The sequence below is a fragment of the Sander vitreus genome, chromosome 20 (genome assembly GCF_031162955.1).
Source record: "Sander vitreus isolate 19-12246 chromosome 20, sanVit1, whole genome shotgun sequence".
Lineage (NCBI taxonomy): Eukaryota > Metazoa > Chordata > Actinopteri > Perciformes > Percidae > Sander > Sander vitreus.
This window is the reverse complement of record NC_135874.1, coordinates 7,546,512-7,567,241: the sequence shown is the minus strand read 5'-3', so window position 1 is coordinate 7,567,241 and position 20,730 is coordinate 7,546,512. Positions and strand designations below refer to the sequence as shown.

General features: G+C 39.7%; 1 protein-coding gene across 1 annotated transcript; it reads left to right on the top strand.

The window, feature by feature from the left end:
- Positions 1 to 157: 157 nt before the first annotated feature.
- Positions 158 to 20,729, top strand: grm1b (glutamate receptor, metabotropic 1b). The gene is made up of 8 exons (XM_078278280.1): positions 158 to 936; positions 2,573 to 2,822; positions 8,983 to 9,218; positions 12,556 to 12,802; positions 13,813 to 13,981; positions 14,638 to 14,764; positions 16,448 to 17,375; positions 18,161 to 20,729. The coding sequence occupies exons 1-8, from the start codon at positions 222 to 224 to the stop codon at positions 18,999 to 19,001; spliced, it is 3,513 nt and encodes a 1,170-aa protein (XP_078134406.1). The 5' UTR covers positions 158 to 221; the 3' UTR covers positions 19,002 to 20,729.
- Position 20,730: the final 1 nt, after the last annotated feature.

Genomic DNA, 20,730 nt, shown 5'->3' with positions numbered 1-20,730 from the left:
TTGATTATGATTTTTTTTCCCCGATCAACTAGGCCTACTTAATAGACTAATTGTTGAAGTTACATGTGTAAAAACAGTTATTAATACTCCATGTCTCTTATACAGGGTCACAACGCTGAAGGAGAAGTAGCTGAGGTAATTTCTATTTGATCCAAAGGTGGATTGATGGACCTCCATTATGGCAAAGTGGAAGTGATTCTACATTCTTCACCTGTGGCACAATGTTGAATATGATTTACCTGACTGCTGTGAGCATCTTGTACTTGCCCGTTTTACTGTATGAGGCATTTGTGTTGTCTAATGGAAAGTACGAGAGGTCCGTGGTGCCGAGCTCTGCCTCTCGCCTGGTGGCGAGGATGGACGGGGATATTATAATCGGTGCCCTCTTCTCTGTTCACCACCAACCCTCCGCTGAGAAGGTGGCAGAGAGGAAATGTGGAGAAGTCCGTGAGCAGTACGGCATCCAAAGAGTGGAGGCCATGTTCCACGCCTTGGATCGGATTAACTCGGACCCAAACCTGTTGCCCAACATCACCCTGGGCTGTGAGATCAGGGACTCCTGCTGGCATTCCTCGGTGGCTCTGGAGCAGAGCATCGAGTTCATACGAGACTCTCTCATCTCCATCCGGGACGACAGGGACGGGTCCAGGTGGTGCATCGAGGGCGTGCCCTCCAGTCAGCCACCGACAACCAAGAAGCCCATAGCGGGGGTCATCGGGCCCGGCTCCAGCTCAGTCGCAATTCAAGTTCAAAACCTTCTGCAGCTGTTCAACATCCCGCAGATCGCCTATTCTGCAACCAGTATCGACCTCAGTGACAAGACATTATTTAAGTACTTCCTCAGAGTCGTGCCCTCAGACACACTTCAGGCCAGGGCTCTCCTGGACATCGTCAAACGATACAACTGGACTTATGTGTCTGCAGTGCACACAGAGGGTAAGACACATTTCTTTTAAAGGGGTACTCTGGTGATTTAGTATTGCACTTACATAAAGTTAGGAGACTCCCAAGAGACAAATCAAAAAGAGAATTGTCAACATTGAAGCGGCAAAAGCAGCGACATCCTAACTTTTACTACAGTACATCTCCCATGATGCAATTTAATGGCCTCTTTCATTAGACCCTCCCTGCTACTCCACACATGCAGTTTCTAACACAGGCTGCCTCCAGAACCACTGAAGACATTATACAAATGTTTTCACAGGCGGAGTAAGGCTCCTTATGACAAAAATCATAAGACATAAAATCAGTGGACTGCCCCTTTTAATGCATCCCCCCCATTGTAACATAGAGGCAAGACTTGTAACCATCTCTGCTGCACTGATTTAATCAATGTTGTGTTTTGCTGCAATATGCAATGTAACTGTTGTTTTATCTTGTGTATGACATTTTATAGACTTATGTTCTAACAGCAGGTGGCTGCAGACTGTTGGGATCTCTTTTGTGAGGCTCATCTGCATGATATTAGTATAAATAGAATATCAATTTCAGACGAGGCAAGAGAAAATTGTGTTTTTTTTGTGGAGTATGAAGGAGTTCCTTTTTTGCAACAAAGTCCAAGACCAATTGCACATTACCAAGACACAACATTCTTTTTTTCTTTTCTTCCTCAATTTTGCCAGGAGTCTTAGTTTGTTGCTCCCACAGGTGTCAGCTGCTCTTGCAACTTGAACTGAAGCAATTCATCCATTATTAGATCAACATTAAAATTGATTGGCAACTGTATTGATAACCGATTAACCGTTTTGAGTACTTTTTCATGCAAAAATGACGAACAAAACCAGATTAATTGATAATGAAAATAATCACTAGTTCTAGCATGAGTTGCAACCACCATTTGATATGCATAGAAAGAAGTTGTATTTTGTATTAACTAGTCCAGGCAGACTGACAGGTCACTTTTTCACACATCCTTGTGTCTGGTTTGAAAAGACATACCTTTGCATTCATTTGCCAATATATATTGCAATATATAAGCATGTAGATGCTTATACATTATAATGTAGATTATAATAATTAAGATTCCACCCACAGTGTTGAGCAAGAGCAAGATGCATACCTGAAATACCCATAAGGCAGCTGTTGCAATCTTGTGTATTTCCACTGAGAGAATTTGAGACAAGTAAGTGATAAGCTGATAAAATTCCAATCAAAACCTGGCAACCCTTCTTTGTTTACTGTGATGAAGATCTGTATGTGCTTTTGCCAATTCAATGATTACATTACTTTACATATCAGACCGATTTCAGCATAAATACTGAAGCTTTTTATTGAAGGTGTAACCTAAGAGTGCTCCCTGGTCCTCAGATAATGCTGTTGAGGTTACTTTAACTCTGTGTGCTCTAGTTGTACTGCTCTTGATTCCATTTAAAGAAGTCTGTGGACACAACGGGCCACTTGAAAGCTAATGGAAGACCTGTTTTGTCTCAGTAAACCCTCCCTGAATACTTTGTTTAAAAAAAAAAACATATTCAACATTTAAACAATTTGAAATACTGAATACAAAGTGAACCTGTGAATTAAAACCCATTGACTCTTTCTTTAATAAAACCGCTCCTCTTGTCTTTCTCAGGTAACTACGGGGAGAGTGGGATGGAGGTGTTCAAAGAGCTCGCCTCACAGGACGGCATCTGCATCGCCCACTCTGACAAGATCTACAGCAACGCTGGGGAGAAGCACTTTGACAGGCTGCTGAGGAAGCTGCGTGAGCGTCTGCCTAAAGCCCGAGTTGTTGTCTGCTTCTGTGAAGGCATGACGGTCCGAGGACTGCTCATGGCCATGAGACGGCTCGGAGTAGCCGGAGAGTTCCTCCTAATTGGCAGGTTTGTTAGCGGTTGTTTCCCCCACGGGAGTTTTTGTTTTGTCTATCGGGGGGGATTTATCTTTTTGGAAGAAAAGTTTTCAAACAGGAATGGTGAAAAAAAAAAAAAAATCTTTGCGTTAAGTTTACAGTGGCTTTGTGGAAGATTTGATTGGCCATGAAACTCAGTCTACACAATATGATCAGGAAAACTGAAAGAGCTTTTTGTGCCACATGGATTAATGACATTTGTGTCGATAAAGAAGACAATTGTAGTTGACAATCTCAATTTCAACAATCTCACCACAAGGTCCATTTAGTAGCTGTTCCAGAGCTTTCGATCATAATGTGTATCTCACTAGACAGAGGTTGCTCAGTTGTTCTGGAATAAGCTGTTTAATGTTTTTCGGAGCACTTTAAGGACTTTTCATTGAAAGGCATTGAAAGTTCCTTTTTTGACCTTGGACATAGCAGCTGACAAAACAATTTGACCGTAAGGTCCATTCAGTAGCTGTTCCAGAGCTTTGGATTGTCTTGTATGCAGTCGTTATTATCCAGAAAAATGATTCTGTGAGGGAAATCTCCTGTAATATTCAGTTATGCTGTGGATGGTCATATCGAACTGAAATATTCTGTTTTCAGGGTTGTTAGATTGTTCCAACAAGACTTATTTTTTTCAGGATGATGAAAATAAGTCCTTTAGTGCAGAGGGTTTAAACAAGGTTTTAAGTGAAATGGAAGTCCAACACAATAAGAATCAGGCAAATTGAAAGTTTAAGTAAGAAACTTTCACCAGACTTGTGATTGTGTCTGTGGACTTTTTTTTCTTTCGGAAAGTACATTGAGCACTCCACGTCCTTCAGCGGGAAGGCTGAGAGGGAAAGAAAGTCAGAGCAACAAAAGGATTCAGTAAAGTGAGGCTTGTTAGTGAGGCTGCAGATAGCTTCAAACACGACACTGTCACAGCCGTCTGGAGCTTCATCAGCATCGCAAAACAACAGTTATCCTTTTGCCAGGTGCAGACTACTGTTTGTTACTTGTTACACAATTTTTAAAATGTGTCCAGCAAAAGGATTTCATAGTAATTGACTTCAAATAAGAAAGCATGAGGTAGAAATTCATCTATCCTGAGGGAAATTGTTGTGCAGCAATTGCAGTACAAAGTAGGGAAGACTGCAAATATAAAGAGAGCAACTATGAAAATATGAATAAGCAGATATTCTATAATGCACTATGTAAATATTATTAACGAGGTGAACGGTAAGGATCATAAATTGCTCATATCTCAAGTTGCTTATAGCCGTTAGATATGGGGGTTTGTTTTGTTTGCCGATCTATGTTTTGTTCTAACTATTTAATTGATTTTTTTAAATCCTTGTCAAACCAAAATCTTGCATCTTGAGCCTCAAATACTCTTCTACCACAGATGCTTGGTGGTTGTGACAAATGTTTCCCATCTAGGATGGAAACGACAAGAACAATGACATACAGTATGTCCTTGCTTGATTTGTACAAGAAAAAAATATATGTATATATTTTTGACCTTGGAATCCATTTAGTAGCTGTTCTGGAGCTTTCATTCGTACTGTATAAGGAATAATGATCACCTTTTCAGCTATTTGTGCCTCATTTATTGACTTCTATCGATTTGTGGTGATAATGAAGATAAATGTAGTTGACCAGACAATCTCACCACAAGGTCCATTTAGTAGCTGTTTTGGAGCTTTCAGTCATATCACACGATCTTCCTCAGATGGAGTTAAGATTGCTTTTATTTTTCTGAGCACTTAAAGGACTTTTCCACTAGAATGGCTTTACAAGTTTAGATTGAAAGTACATGTTTGACCTTGAAAACAAAAGTTGACAAAAAGTACAATCTTACTACAAGGTCCATTTAGTAGCCTTTCTGGAGCTTTCAATTGTATTTCATTTTATAAATGTACGTTATAAGGTTAGATCATTTATTTATATGCAGTGGCAGTTCAAAGTGATTTACAAATTGCATAATAGGCTAATAATAATAATAATAATAATAATTAATAATAAATGAAATGGTAGATTTTCCAGAAAAATGACGCCTTAATTCTGTGAGGGAAATACGGATGTTATAATAATTGTCTCCGCTCAGGAAGGATGGTATACACAAAGTTCATATGGAACCGAAGTATTCTCGTTGTCCTTCTGGGAGTAGATTTCCTCTGAAAGCAGAAGATGCTTTGAGTCAGGCAGTCAGTAATGAATAATGCATCCACGCAGCGAGCTCTCCCTCCCTCTCCCTGTCAGATCACAGGCAGAATGGGCTAATATGGGACAGCACCTCCAGCATAAGCCGGGGTATGAGGAGTGGTGAACATCAAAGCTCATATCAGCGCTCCTACCACCAGACATTCCCTCTTTGTGGAGTCTCAGCTCACCTCAAGTCCTGTTAGGAGCAGTTGCAGCATCTGTAACCAGGCTGCGATAAAAGCTTGCTATGGCTCATTTACTGAGAGCGGTTCACTCATTTGTTGATGCTTTACTCACAAAGATTGATGAGACGGAGTAAAAAAAACAACAACCTTCTTCTCAACCCAAAAGATGAAATGCAGGTCTACGTATGAAAAAAAATGGAGTTTAAACTTCCTTTCACCCCTTCCACTTGAATTTGCACTGCTGCTAAAGTCTCCAGGGAAGATAAAGAAGGCAGTGAGTTTGGTAGAGCACTGTGCGTGCGTGCGTGCGTGCATGCGTGCGTGTGTGTGTGTGTTTTCTGGGTCAAGGAGACTACTGAAAAAGGAAAATGTTTTTTAGAGCAACGCAGTAAGTGAACACATGCAGCCCTGTGTGCAATGGGCCAATGGAGCATGCCTGAGGTGCTGGTCATCAGCCATCCATCTTCTGCTGTGTGCAAGATGAAAAAAAAAAAAAACTGTGGCTGTTCTCACAGAACAGCTCCCACACACATCTCAAAAACAACACACAACTCATTTGATCGACTCTCAAGTGAAATGATAAAAGAATATATCAGTTTTATCATCCCGTGCCTGACAAACATTTAACTCCTAATCTGTTTTGCTTTTGAAACAATCTTTTTTATTTCATAAAACATTATTCATTGACATAAATAGCCTCTACTAGTACTTTTAATAATGTCTGGCAGCAATGCATCCTTCCCCCCCAAAATTAAATGATTCATGATTGTGGTTGTGTTATAAATCTGTACAGTATGTGCACTCGTTGACGTCAGAACTGTAGGTTTTTGGCACTCCGAGTGTTGGACTGAAGGGAGTGTGATGCTGAGAAGCAGATGGCTAGGTACTGTTGATACTGTCACACTGGACAGCCATTGTCAGTTCATTTTTGAAGTGCCAGCCAAGCCAAACGTGCTGTTGGCTTTGGTTTTTGGCCAAATGTGGGTTTTTGAAGGCTGGTATTTTTGTACTGTGGATGAAATGCATTTTTTGAATATTCAGTATCTTAGAATGAGTCTGTTTTACACAAAGATTCATTGTTTTATTTCAGCCTGAAGCATAATTAGAACAGCATCATTTTTTTTATACAAAAATCGACTGTTTTAGGAGAATCTCAGTAGTTTCTTAGTGCACTGTTACTCACCATAGCTATTCAACAGACACACTCTGAGATAACTATGCCTTTTAAAGGGGAACTATGCAGTTTTTTTTAGCTTAATTTACCTTAACTGAACAGCTTGGAGTCATTGGAATGGTTATATGTCTTTTTTTCGGGTTGAATGGTGGTCGTCTCGCTTCCCCCTGGCGCCTGTGAGCGGAAAAACCACCCTTGCATTTAGGCACTGCACACATACACGCCCCCATCCAGGAACCGGCTATCAAGAAGAAGGTAGCAATGAGTTTTTCACACTATTCTCATGGCTGAGCCAGCAAAAAAGAAGCAGAAAGCTAGGAAAGCATTGTCGGAGGAACAGAGAAAGAGGAAACGGCAGACTGACCAAACAAGTTTTTACACAGTGTTGCCAAATATCTATTCCGAAGCTGTAGGGGGAGTGCTATAGAGAAACCTGCGAGCAAACGGCGAAGAAAATTCCAAAACTGCATAGCGCCCCCCTGGAAATTCATCCAATAGTTGTTGAGATATTTCAGTCCGAACCAAAATGGATCTTTAAAAGATACAAGTGATTAATTCATTAGCAAAGTAAATAAGATCTAATCGCAGGTTTGACAGCGTTTTGCATATAATTGATTTATTCATATTGTCATGCTTTATCATACAGGACTGAACTGTCAATCAGCAAAAATATAAATTAATACAACCGGACTGTTGGCTTTTGCTTTGAAGTCATTATAGTTTTTGTGTTCATATGTTCCAGTTGTCATACCTTATGAGAATATTGCCATTCTGCACACGATGATTCACGTTTTGTGGCCAGAAAAGTGATTTGTAATATTTAATTACATTCAGTGTGTTGTTGCATTCTAGAGAGTTGTTTTTGTGCCAAATCATCCTTGAAACAATGCTATTTAAGATCCCTCCATATCCCCTGTTCTGCTCCTTCATTTCTTACTAATGTAAGTCACATTTATGCATCATGGATGTGATTGCTTTGCCACACTGCTTAGAAATACCCCAGCTGCATTTGCAACTAAAATGAAAGGAGTTTTTTTTTTTATTGATTCAAATAAGTGTCAAACAAAAGCATTTGTCTCATCAGTATGATCTTTTGTGAGAGGATTCAATGCAGAATTGATTTCCAAATAGGCGAGCATGTATACTATAAATACTAACTATGGCCATCGGTGAGGCAAAGTCACACTTACAGTAAGAGTCTGTGTGGAGGGTGGGAGCTGGTTTCTCTCCAGGGCAGATTGTACTGCTACAGTACTGATCTGTGAATTCTCACCGGACTTGTGATTGTTTTTTTTCTTCTTTTGGCAAGTACAGTGAGCACTCCACGCCCCTCAGCGGGAAGGCTGAAAGGGAAAGAAAGTCAGAGCAACAAAAGGATTCAGTAATTTGATTTTATTTTATTTGGTTTTATTAGGATCCCCATTAGCTGATGCAGAACATCAGCTACTCTGGGGTCCACCAAGTAAAGTAAAGTGAGGCTTGTTAGTGAGGCTGCATGTAGATTCAAACACGACACTGTCACAGACTTCTGGAGCTTCACCAGCATCGCAAAACGACAGTTATCCTTTTGCCAGATGCAGACTACTGTTTGTTACTCGTCATACAATTTTAAAGAATGTGTTTGAAGCAAATGGATTTTATATTATTTGACTTCAAATAAGAAAACATATGAAAGAACTTTATTTATCCTGAGGTCAATTGTTGTGTAGGTACAAAGTAGGAGAGCGTGCAAATATAAAGAGAGCAACTATGAAAATATCAATTAACAGGTATCCAAAATATACACACTGACAAGAATACATACACAGTTAACTGATCATAAGTTGCTCATATGTTAGAGCTGGGGTTTGGTTTCTGTTAAGAAATCTTACAAACTATGCAGTTCTATGTTTATTTTTCTGCCTATGTAAGTGATTTTGAAAATCTTTTCCAAATTCTTGCAGACCTCTTAGATAATGCATGTTATCCTTTGGGATCCCAGTTTGTGCCTCTCATGTATAAGCATTACATTCGAGTCACCGTGCTAAACATCTGTTATTTCAAGAAGAAAAAAATACCCAGTGATCTTTGAAAACCCCAGAAGGTAATTTTACAACACTTATTTTTTTCTTTTTTTTCTCTCCAGAAACATCAAAGATGCTTCCAACCATCTACAGAAATGAGAAAATAGTTTTTTCCCTGCTTGATAAAAAGAGTGTTGTGACTCTTGTTTCCACCATCCAGGATGGTGGGAACAACGAGGACAATGACGTCATTCCTTGCTTGTTTTGTCACTGCTCATGCACGGCATTCATTCTCCCTTGTGGGGGGAGGGGCTTAGGAGACCGTTTTGGGCTTTAGCAGAAAGCGGGGGAGGGACTGAGGAGTTGTCGATGTTCAAATTCTTTGGCTAAATCCTGGATCTTCACCATCCTACCTACAGCACCTTTAATGATCGCTGTCCCTGACCAATAAACAAATAGATGAAATAAAATAAACGACCTTCTGGGGATTAAAGGTCATCAGTTTTTTTCCCCAGAAATACAGATGTTTAGCTAATTTAGTTAATGCATGATAGGCAGAACTCGGGGCTATTTGCGGTGTGTTCCTCTGTGCAGTGATGGCTGGGCCGACCGAGTCGAGGTGGTGGAGGGATACGAACAGGAGGCTGTGGGCGGCATCACGGTGAAGCTGCAGTCTAAAGAGGTCTCCTCCTTCGATGACTACTTCCTGAAGCTCAAGCTCAGCACCAACACCCGCAACCCGTGGTTCCCCGAGTTCTGGCAGTACCGCTTCCAGTGCCGCCTTCCCGGACACCCGCTAGAGAACCTGAATTATGCACGAAACTGCACAGGTAGCTAAACAATTCATCAGGCAACTGTAATGTTTTTCTGGTTTACATTGTTATGCCAGTGTGCACATCAGCTTGTCTTTTTCAACTGTTGTGATATGTGCAATGCCCAGAGGACGATGCCAAAAGGCCCCGTAAACTGGAACACGTTCTTCAATTATGAATAAGACTGCCAGAGGGTAGAATTCTCTCTGTGTCAATCCAATAACGCATATTTTTTCATATTGTTCATTTCGGTGACACGTGGATTTGCAGAGGATGATGATCTAGGTAAATTTAAATCATTTTCTTTTACAAAGGAACACAATTAATGCATTAGCCTAAGTTCTTGGTTTCTCGAAAAAAATGCTCAACAAGCATGTTTCCAAAACATATTTTTGACATGCTTTTTTACATATTTCTTTTACACATTTATCTACAGAATATATATTTACGTTTTCAATCCCAATTTACCAGGTTGATAAGGTTATTGCTGCTGTTTAATCCAGCGTTTTTAAAATCTTTTTATTAATTCTTTCAAATTCATCATATTGATAAACGTAAATATAAAATGATGCATGCAGCAAAAAAAACATTTTTATACTTTTTAGTTGATAGCTCTCAAGGTTCTTCAAGTGACGTTGTTTTTACCATTGCACCTCACTTTCTTCAGTTGTTTTAAACTTTTATTCCTTTGCAGCGTTTGCACATTATTTACGAGAATGGAGCTCTCTTCTTTATTATTCTCATACGTCAAGCTTTTCTTCATTCCTACAAAGCGTCATATTTTAATAGCAGTTATTACACTATTTATGTATGCCTCATACGTGGAGATAGAGCTATTGTTTGCTGTCCTGTCACGTCTATGGTTTTTACAATATTATTTATATTTCTTTGGTGTAGAACTCCAAGACGGTGAGTGTATCCCTCTGAATGGAACCATAAAGCTCCTCACTTTGGGAATATACATAGAGGTTGACTGATATTAATGTTTTATTACATGATGTGATCATTTCCGTAGTCAGCTCATATTCTCATTTCTCTCTAAACGTACTATTAATCTCAGTTAACCTCTAATATATTAAGCTATTGGGATGTTTCTATTTGTTTTTCCAGTGAGAGCCCAACATTTGATCTGCTCTCACGTTCTGCTCTCACACCCTTTTGTGGCCTTAAGTCGTACAAAACAGCCCAATAACATTTGAGTGAGATGGTAACTGGCTGATCAGGCTTAAGTTGCATGTACCCACAGATCTCGTGAAGCCACCTTGCAACAGATAACACGTATTAACAGAGCCATTGTAGTTTGTAGTTGTAGTTGTATTCACATTTGGACAGAGAGGGTTGAGTTGTCTTGCGGCGGCCGTGCAGCAGGAGGCCCTCTGCTTGCATGCTGACATTGTGACATCATTGCATCATGACTGAAGCTCACACAGCTCAGTGAGTGAGTGAGGCCAGTGTCAACGCCAAGGAGCTGTTAAACTAGGTCATCACCCACGGTTCCCGTCGGCCACTCACCCAGCTGCCACACAACTGAATTTACTGTTTATGTGTTGGTTTGCACAGGCAGTCAATTTCCCAGCAGTCCTCTTTTATGATCATGACTTGATTTAAGACGAGTGGTGAGAGAAACACCAGCAATGGATGATTCTCAAAAGCTTGTCAGCCTCATGTGTCACACCATTGTTTTGTGCAGTGTGTGAATCTTGTCTTACACCGAGTAGGATAAATGTAGCAACTGACAATGTGTATGACTAATGATGTAACTAGAAAAGAGAGTGAATATCTTTGCCCACCCTGTGCAATCATTGAAACAAGTCATTTTAAATAAACTTACAATAAAATACAATATACAACATTTTAGAAAAAGATTACATACTTAAAAATGTTCTGAAAATTTAAGAGATCCTTAAAACATAATCAGTCCGCAATCAACATTTATTTCTATATTACAGGTTTTTAAAGATTCTTCAAATAAACAAAGAAACCTGTCAATTTATTTCAAATTATTTTAACCCTATAACTTCTAGAAATGTAAACAAAAGGTAATTCAACTTAGAGCTGTCAAATGAAATACCATTACTTTTTAAAATACTATCACTAACCTATACCAGCAATGAAAACTGCTGAGAGTGTAACAATAATTTTGCTTAATAATGGAGTTTCACTCACTTGAATCAAATGTTGGGTTTGCATTAAAGTATTATTGCATTATGAAAGAGTAGATTAAATCATAGTCATAATGGCCACCTAATATTTATTCCCTACTAGGGTAAAATTCAGTTACAAGCTGTATCATTTTCCATCAGATATTACATAACCAGTTCCTACATCACACTCCACTTCATTTCCATAAAATATGAAACGGGGATTTTACAGGTGACCGATACTGTAGAGTAAACTGACAACAGCGGTGTATCACATCCAGACCACGTTTCATAAGCTATGGTAATTTACTAGCATAGAGTGCTGATGTGAAAATATGCTTTACCAGAGAAAAAAATCTATGCTCTAAATGTAAATGTGTGAATGACTAAACTGATGATTGTACAGGGGTTCAAGGGCAGATAGTTGGTGGAAAGAGAGATTTAGCTTGTTGTTCCCTTCTTACCAAGTGCAGATTTTTACAAGAGTTTTTTGTGCTCTGGCAAAAGATGCTTTTCACACCACAGGATGCTACAATGAAACGATCATCTTCAGCTCCAGGAGCTGCCAAACATACGTACCTGACCACAAGATATAGAATGCATGGTGCAGCTCTTTGTAATAACTAAGCTGACATCTTACTTTATCACAAAGCAACTAAAAAAACCCTGCTTACTCTGCTTCTAGCTTGCATTACACTGAACTGATAGGGTGTGTTTGAACATCACACACTGTTTGTCTCATTCACTCATCGCGTTTGTCCGAGGAAAAACGATATCAACAGAAGACAACAGATCCTAAACACGTGAGAACAGTTGGTTAATTTTTCTGCTTGAGGAGACACAATCTCAGTGTCACAGTATTTTAGACCAACTCTAATTGAATCCGGCCTCATGAGTGTAGAAATGGATAGTCTTTCCATGGTAACAAGGTTTCTTTGAAGCCATTTTCTAAAGGCTTCCAGTTCTTTTAAAGCCTGTATTCAGCGAATACTTGTTACAAGAATGCATCTGTGAGCACTGAGCACCCTATCACTCCTTTGTAATATGTAACATCATGCTAGCCACACCTGTACAGAAACTTCTAAATGATTCCTACAGCATAACACATAACATGCTACTGCTTGCAGCAATGAAGCCCCTCCTGTAAGGCTTTCCCTTTTAAATATCTGGCCTGGAGATGAACCCTTACTGTTATCTCATGTGTGGCTGGGCAGGTTATGAAAGTCTGGAGGACAACTACGTTCAAGACAGCAAGATGGGCTTCGTCATCAATGCCATCTACGCCATGGCCCACGGGCTTCAAGACATGCACACTATTCTCTGCCCTGGGCATGTGGGGCTCTGTGAAAACATGAAGCCTGTCGATGGTAGCCACTTACTGGACTTTCTGCTTAAGACCTCCTTCACGGGTGTTTCTGGAGAAGACATTTGGTTTGATGAGAATGGCGACTCACCCGGGAGGTAACGCACGTCCTTTCCATTCTTCTAGAAATACTCAGCAGTAGAAGATGTACTCAGATGGTTTATTGATGGTTAAAAAATAGCATTACCACAATATAGAAAAACTCTGCTACAAGTAAGTCATGCATTTCAAATTTGACTTGGTACAAAAATATTACCATCAAAATATACCAAAAGTAATAGCGCTCATTTTGCAGAATAATGTGTATTATGATATTGGATTATAATTATTGATGCATTAATGTACATCACTTTAGTGTTGTAGCTTGTTAATATGGGGCTCTTTTTTTTCTTTTCTTTTTTAAGTTTATTTATAGATGTTTTCTATATAATACTTTACTGGGTAGCTTCTGAATTCCCTCCTTACTATGATAATGTATTTGATAATTATGTTTTGTATTATGAATTTGAATCTGGAAAGTAACTAAAGGCCAAGTATAAAGTACCTCAAAATTGTACAGTACTTGAGTAAATGTACCTGTTACTTCCCATCACTGGAAACGCTGTGTAATTCTTCAAATGCTTTGCTTCCCCAGAGGTGTTTTTACTCTACTGTAATTAAAGCAGCATTACATGACCTACAACCATTTTTAATTCTATTATTTTAGTGGATGTTTTCAGTTAGTCATATCAGGGTACATTTACATATGCAGAATAATGTCCCTACTATAATGAGAAAAACAATTGCCTGGCCACTTTAATGATTCATGCACTAAAGACTCCCATTAATCCTGCTAAAGTTACTGAATTTGTTTAGAATTTACATAACAGTCGCTTGTTTTCAGCTTCTTTCATCCGTGAGCAACCCAAATTGTATCGTCAGGTGAGGTTGAGTGTTTAGAAGTTCCAGTGGGGAGTTTTTATTGCAAACCAGAGAGTAAGAGAGATAAAAAACAAATCAGCACCTGGCGAAATAATCCCAGAGTCACATGTATTGATTAAGAACCTGACGGTAAAACCTTGTTGAAATTGTGTCTCCGTCTAACTCGTGGCTTTTTACCCAATATCAGGTACGAGATTAAGAACTTCCAGCAAGTGGAGCCTGGTGTTTATGACTACATCAACATTGGCTCCTGGCATGAAGGTCTTCTCAGTCTGGATGACGAACTGATGCATATGAACCGCAGTGACGTGGTCCGCTCTGTCTGCAGTGAGCCCTGCTCCAAAGGAGAGATCAAGGTAGGGGACAAATCCCTTAGATACTGTCCTGCTTATAGGACATATTGTCACTGCACATGTTACCTCTGTCTTTGCTTAGGTTTCACTGTTCTTTTTGGACTACATCTCTCTCTTTCTTCACCCTGCAGACAAGTGAACAGCTTGGTTACATTGTACTACATGATGATGAAGTATTTTGTCACTACCTTTTGATAAGGCACCTTTGTATAAGGGGCTTATACGTTTTAGCTAATGGCTTTAATAATGGTTAATAAATCCTTTAGTCATTGTGGTGGAAGTTTCTTATGTAGCCGGAGTGTATTTCAAAAAGTACATGATGAAAACAAATACACTATCTGAGAATGTAAACCAAAGTTTGGTCTTTGAGTATTTATTTGTATTTGCAAATACAGAGAAGCTCAGTTTCACCAGTACAATCAGCACAGACTTTTAATCATCAAGTCAGCAGCTGTAATGAGATGTCAATTAATGGATTTTGGTCCAGATTATTGTTGTTTGTTATTATGAATTATCTATCTTTTAGTTTTGCTGTTAAAAACAAATATTTAAATATCTACAGTAAACAGTGGGACTTTTTACACTGAAACAAACTCAGGGCAGAGATAGGTACTTGTAGGAAAGTATTTTTACTTTTCTCTACATGTTTTGTCGTCCAGGTGATCAGGAAGGGAGAAGTGAGCTGCTGCTGGATCTGCACTGATTGTAAGGACAACGAGATCGTCCAGGACGAGTTCACATGTAAGGCCTGTGAGCTGGGCTGGTGGCCAGATGAAGAACTGGAAGGTAAGTTTGACCTGATAGGAACACTCTACAAGGGCTGGCACAGGACTTCACTGGTTTTCCTTTAGAGGAGCAGTTTGACAGTTTGGGAAATGTGCTTTTTTTCCCCGAGAGTTGGATGAAGAGATTAATACCTTCATATCTGTTAATTAGATATAAAGCTACAGCCAGCCAGCAGCCGGTTAGCTTAGCTTAGTATAGTGACAGGAAACGGGGAAACAGCTAGCCTGGCTCTGTCTAATCTGTACAATAACGGAAGTGTAAAAACAATTTGTGGTTTTGTAGGGGATTATGTGCAACTTCCTGGAGTCTCCACTGGTTGATAGGCAGCCTCACAATGGTCACAAGACTTCATGTCTCTGGTCATCAGCCAAGAAATAGTTTGTCACATAACACCCCCGGTAAAATCACAAGTTGCTGTTTTGTTTGGTTTTTGTACAAATTAAACAAATGAGATATAGCATGTTAATTTGAACTTTAGAGGTGCTGAAAAGCAGACTTAAGTCTTGGATAGAGCTAGGTTAGCCGTTTCCCATCTCTATGCTATGCTATGCTAAGCTATCGTCTGCTTGCTGTAGCTGCATTTTGGGAAACTTATTCTCTAAAATGTCGAACTGTTTTAATGAATGAAAATTGAATTTCTCTGCCATATTCTTCGAAGACTGTAAGACCCACTGATTAGAACAGAAAATGTTGCTGTTCTGCAATTTTTGCATGTAAATTGAGATGAATTTAGGTTACTTCCGTTGCCACAGGCCACATGAGTTCCTGTTGCATGATTGGTGCTTTCAGAGACAAGAGGAGATTCTTTAGTCTTATTAGAGGTTCTGTAGAAAGTTAAGTTCCTCAAAGCTTTTCCTCCCCTCTCCTTGCCACCTGTACTCTGTACAGTTTGTCCTGCTAAGATTTTTGCAGCGCTATTTCGTAAACCTGTTCTGTCCTATTTCCATTGCTTTCCCATGACACCTGAGAGCCATTCATCATCTTCACCATTTTATCCGACAGCAGCCCTACTTCACTTACCACTCTTCTGGCCCACTTTCAAAGGCCTTCTGTGCTGTTCAAAGACAAGACACTTTCTTAATCAGATCATCCTGCCTCCATGCTTTTGCATTATTATTTTTACCTTTTAGGGACACATAAATGAGAAAATGTGGGATGACTTACAAATTATTCTTGTCAGTTTTCTAACCCTAACCTTCCTACACCCAATAAATAAATAAAACTACATAATTTAGATATTCAAAGTGTGATCTCAACATGGAGCAGAAGGCAGATCTTATATGGATCCATGAGAAACGCAGTGATTTACTTTGTCCTGCTGCATTGGCCCCCTCCTCCACTAGCTGTGGCCCAGCCTGGCCATGGCAGAGTAGAAAAGGGTTTATTTATAGTTGAGCTAAAAACCTAGTTTAAGGCTTACTGTATTTTCTCAGGCTAAAATGTATTTTAATAATTTTGAATGTGTCCCTACTATAAAGCCTTAACAATTTGAAACTCTTCATTTCATTCTTCTCACTCTTCATTTCATTCTTCTCACAATTACCTTTTATTTAGGCATTGTTTTCTCTAGATAACCAAAATCTAACCACCAAACTGATGCTGATATGCTTAAAGTTTTATGAGCTGCTTTTAGTGTAGTATTTTGGCTGTGGGTTTATATTGTCATGTTTTTATCTTTTTCAGGCTGTGAGCAAATTCCTCTGCGCTACCTGGAGTGGAGCAATCCAGAGTCCATTATCCAGGTGGTTTTTGCCTGTCTGGGAATCCTGGTCACGTCATTTGTTGCCTTCATCTTTGTCTTATATCGTGACACGCCTGTGGTCAAATCCTCCAGCCGTGAGCTCTGCTACATCATCCTCGCAGGGATCTTCTTGGGCTACCTGTGTCCCTTCACCCTTATCGCCCGTCCCACCGTGGCCTCCTGCTACCTCCAGAGGCTGCTTGTTGGACTCTCAGCTGCCATGTGCTACTCCGCCCTGGTAACCAAAACCAACCGCATTGCCCGTATTCTGGCGGGCAGCAAGAAGAAGATTTGCACCAGGAAACCGAGATTCATGAGTGCTTGGGCTCAAGTGGTCATTGCCTCCATCCTGATCAGTGTCCAGCTCACCTTGGAGATTACCCTCATCATCTTGGAGCCTCCCGAACCCATCAAATCCTACCCCAGCATCAAAGAAGTTTTCCTCATCTGCAACACCAGCAATGTGGGTGTTGTGGCCCCTCTCGGCTACAACGGCTTGCTCATCATGAGCTGCACCTATTATGCCTTCAAGACCCGCAACGTTCCTGCAAATTTCAACGAAGCCAAATACATCGCCTTCACCATGTACACCACGTGTATAATATGGCTGGCGTTTGTGCCAATCTACTTTGGCAGCAACTACAAGATTATCACCACGTCTTTCTCTGTAAGCCTCAGTGTGACTGTAGCTTTGGGCTGTATGTTCACCCCAAAGATGTACATTATCATTGCCAAACCTGAGCGGAACGTGCGCAGCGCGTTCACCACCTCTGACGCTGTGCGCATGCACGTCGGCGATGGCAAAATTGCCTGCCGAAGCAACAGCCTGCTCAACATGTTCAAGAGGAAGAAGAACACTGGAAACGGCAGGTAGGTTCATTAATTGAGTCTGTGAGTCCTGCTCCTGAGGCACCTCAGGGATGCTGGTTTTACTGTAATTCCCTCTCATAGGGAGCCTGATGTCTTACTGTATTTACTTTCTTAGGGACACCTGTTGTAAAGTGTGACGGATATAGGTCAGTGCTCAATTCACACAGCTGTTTGAACCTTTGAACTGATGGTAAAATTAAAACAAGCATCTCTGTGTGCTAAGGGATGACAAGTGGGATCACAAATACAGACTACAGGTTTCCTGCAGGGTTCACCAAATCAAATGTAAGGACTTCAGACCTTTTTAATACCACATAGAATTCAATGTGATGCCTGTTTTTACAGTCATACCAGCCAAAGTTTGAAAGTGTGATCAAAAACCAGTGGGGACAATATGGCCTAGAATTATTTATATCCTTCTTTCTTAATACTTTTCAGCAATTTATTACAATAATTCCCAATGATATAAATAATGTGACCTGATCCCAGATAAGCGGGACAGAATGGATGGGTGTATGGAGAGATTACATGAAGAATGATTCATTCATTTAACTTAATTTAAGTTGTTGCTAAAAATAAAAACTTGTCCAATATGGGTCGATGAGCTTCCTAGCTCTTAAAGATTTTTCAAAAGCCTGCAGATAACCTGGAATACTACGTACAACATAAATATTTTTCATTTATTTAGACCACAAGATTCTTTCTTACATAAACCATAAATGCTGTTTTTGTCTCCACTTTTGTGGGTTCCTGTGAAGTAACGGCCATCTTTATTCTGTTCATAGTTCTAATGGAAAGTCTGTGTCATGGTCTGAACCAGGTGCAAGACATCCTCCAAAAGGGGATCACACGTGGCACAGACTGTCAGTGCACGTGAAGAGACAGGAAGCAGGTTCCAATCAGATGGCTGTCATCAAACCCTTAACTAATACCTACCAAAGCCGAGGCCTGGACTTCTCAGACCTCAGCACTAAGACTTTGTACAATGTGGCTGAGGAGGACGAGAGTGACCCGATCATATACAATCCCCCCATCACTCCCCCAATGATGACCCACAGACACATTCCTGCCTGTGGGCTTATAAAAGACGTGGAGGAGGTGAAGCTCTATAAATCTCAGCATCTGCAGCCAAATTGCATTATCCCCCAACACGTCGTCATGGACCACCTACAGGGGAATGTGATGGTTGGTAAATTCAACAGTGACACCACTGATCGTAATGATATGATTAGCATGCCCGAGGCGGTGAGCGGCGGCATGCCCGTATACCACCAGGCCCACCTGATCCAGCAGGAGCCGGTCCTGCCTCTGCACATGGACCCGTTTGATGAGGAGCCCTCCCCCCCTTTAGAGGACGAGGAGATGGAGAATGAGCAGTTTGGCCTTCTCCACGGCTACATGTACAACAACGCCCAGATTCATGACGAGGACGTTGTTGAGGTCAAATTAGCCATGGAAAACTCTCTGGCTCTAATGCCTCCGTCCCCTTTCCGAGATTGCGCTGCTCCTCCAGTGAGCCCCTACCCCAATTCGCCGCTGTCCGAGTCAATTTTGTGCAGTCCTACAAATGTGACATATGCCTCCGTCATCCTCAAAGACTTCAAACAAAGCTCCTCAACTCTGTGAGGGTGCACACTAAATATTACCAGTTGTACTATATTTTCAAGTTTCTAATGACTTGTGCTGTATATGATGATGATGATATATAAGGAAGAAGTCATTCTGTGGTCTGACAAATCATTTTTCACTCTATAATTGATAGCTGTTACATGATAAGGGTGAACAACAAGGCGCAACATTTTAAAATTCTTTTAGATGTCTACAATAGTGAAGAAAAACATGTATTTATATGCTAATATAAGCTTTTAGGATAAAATACATGTTGTGCTTAACAATAAGACAAGCAACTAAGATTGTCTATGTATGTACATTTATTACTATGAACAGATTTATTTGACAAAATATAGACGACATAAGCAGAGGATTTTACTGATTTTAAACAGGGCGACTTAATGGGGAATATACAGTAGTTTGTATGTAAAATTGGATTTGTCCATAGTATTTTTTAGAAAATATGTTTTGTGTTATGCATTGTGACTTTTCTGTTTTATTAAGAACAAAAGAAATTGGAAAAGTTTAAAGGAATAGTTCGCAATTGAGAAAATACACTTATTGCTTTCTTGAAGAGAGTTTGATGGGATGAGATTTCCCTCTAACATCTGTCTGCTAAATATAAAGCTACAGCCATTAGCTAAGTTCAGCATAAAGACTGGAAAAGGGGAAACGGCGGCCTTTTCTCACCAAGAGGTGTATGAATAACACGCTAACTTGAATGTAGCGGACGTTCATTAATATCAAAAAGTTATGCACTAAAGCTTTAAAGGTGGCAAGCTATTTATACACCTTCACATGAGATCACATTGAAAACAGCAAGCCTGGCTCTGTCCAGAGAAGAAATTCATAAATTGTAATTCTTAGACTTTTTTGGATTAAACAAATATAAGGATTTAATTAGTGAGCTGTAGAGGTGTTACTGTAGGCATATTTTGTGACCTTAGGGACAGAGCGAGGCTAACTGTTTTCCCGTTTCCAGTCTTCATGCTAAGCTATGCTAACTACTGATGGTAGCTTCATGGTGTACAATACATGAGTGGTATCAATCTTGTTAAGAAACATTTTGACAAGAAAGCCCATTTCCCAAAATGTCCAAATTTTGCTTTAAGCTGGTAGAGCAGAATCTAAATGTTCTTCTTTGACGAAATTTAAAATGTCGACATTTCTTGTTGGAAAAAAACAAGCAATGATCTGTGATTTTTTTTTTAAATTTAAAAAAAAATTTTTATTGATACAGTATGCCAAGCAAGTGCACCGACTGTATCACGAATGTAGCAGTGAACAAGTTCAAGTGCCACATTTTCACTAAGATTTTTTTCTTTTCTTTTGTACATTTATCTCATTTCTATGGTCTTGAAATGAAAGCTAAAACTACCGTAGTTTAAAATTTGTATTTTTTATAATTAGACATCTGATTTCATAACTGCATAGATTTATGTATAAAATAAACGACATACATATGTTTTGTGAATGTATGAATTGTGAATCACATTTTGATATTCAGATGATATCTATATGCATTACAGTATTAGAAAAAACGAATTAGCTGTGTATGCCTCTATTGTGTGATTGGTTATGTACATCCAATCTATTTCCTAAATATTAAGAGCCTATCAACAACCGTACAATGTGATGAAGTACTTCTGTTACCATTAATAATATTCTGAATGAGCTACCTGCAGCCTGATATATACACACAGTATAAACTAAGTCTGCAAGTTTAAACAAATATGTAGGCTAT

Coding starts and splice junctions, on each gene's coding strand:
- grm1b (XM_078278280.1), top strand. CDS start 222: ATGTTGAATATGATTTACCTGACTGCTGTGAGCATCTTGTACTTGCCC. Junction 13,982..14,637: donor GCTCCAAAGGAGAGATCAAG/GTAGGGGACAAA, acceptor TTTGTCGTCCAG/GTGATCAGGAAGGGAGAAGT. Junction 17,376..18,160: donor AAGAACACTGGAAACGGCAG/GTAGGTTCATTA, acceptor TTCTGTTCATAG/TTCTAATGGAAAGTCTGTGT.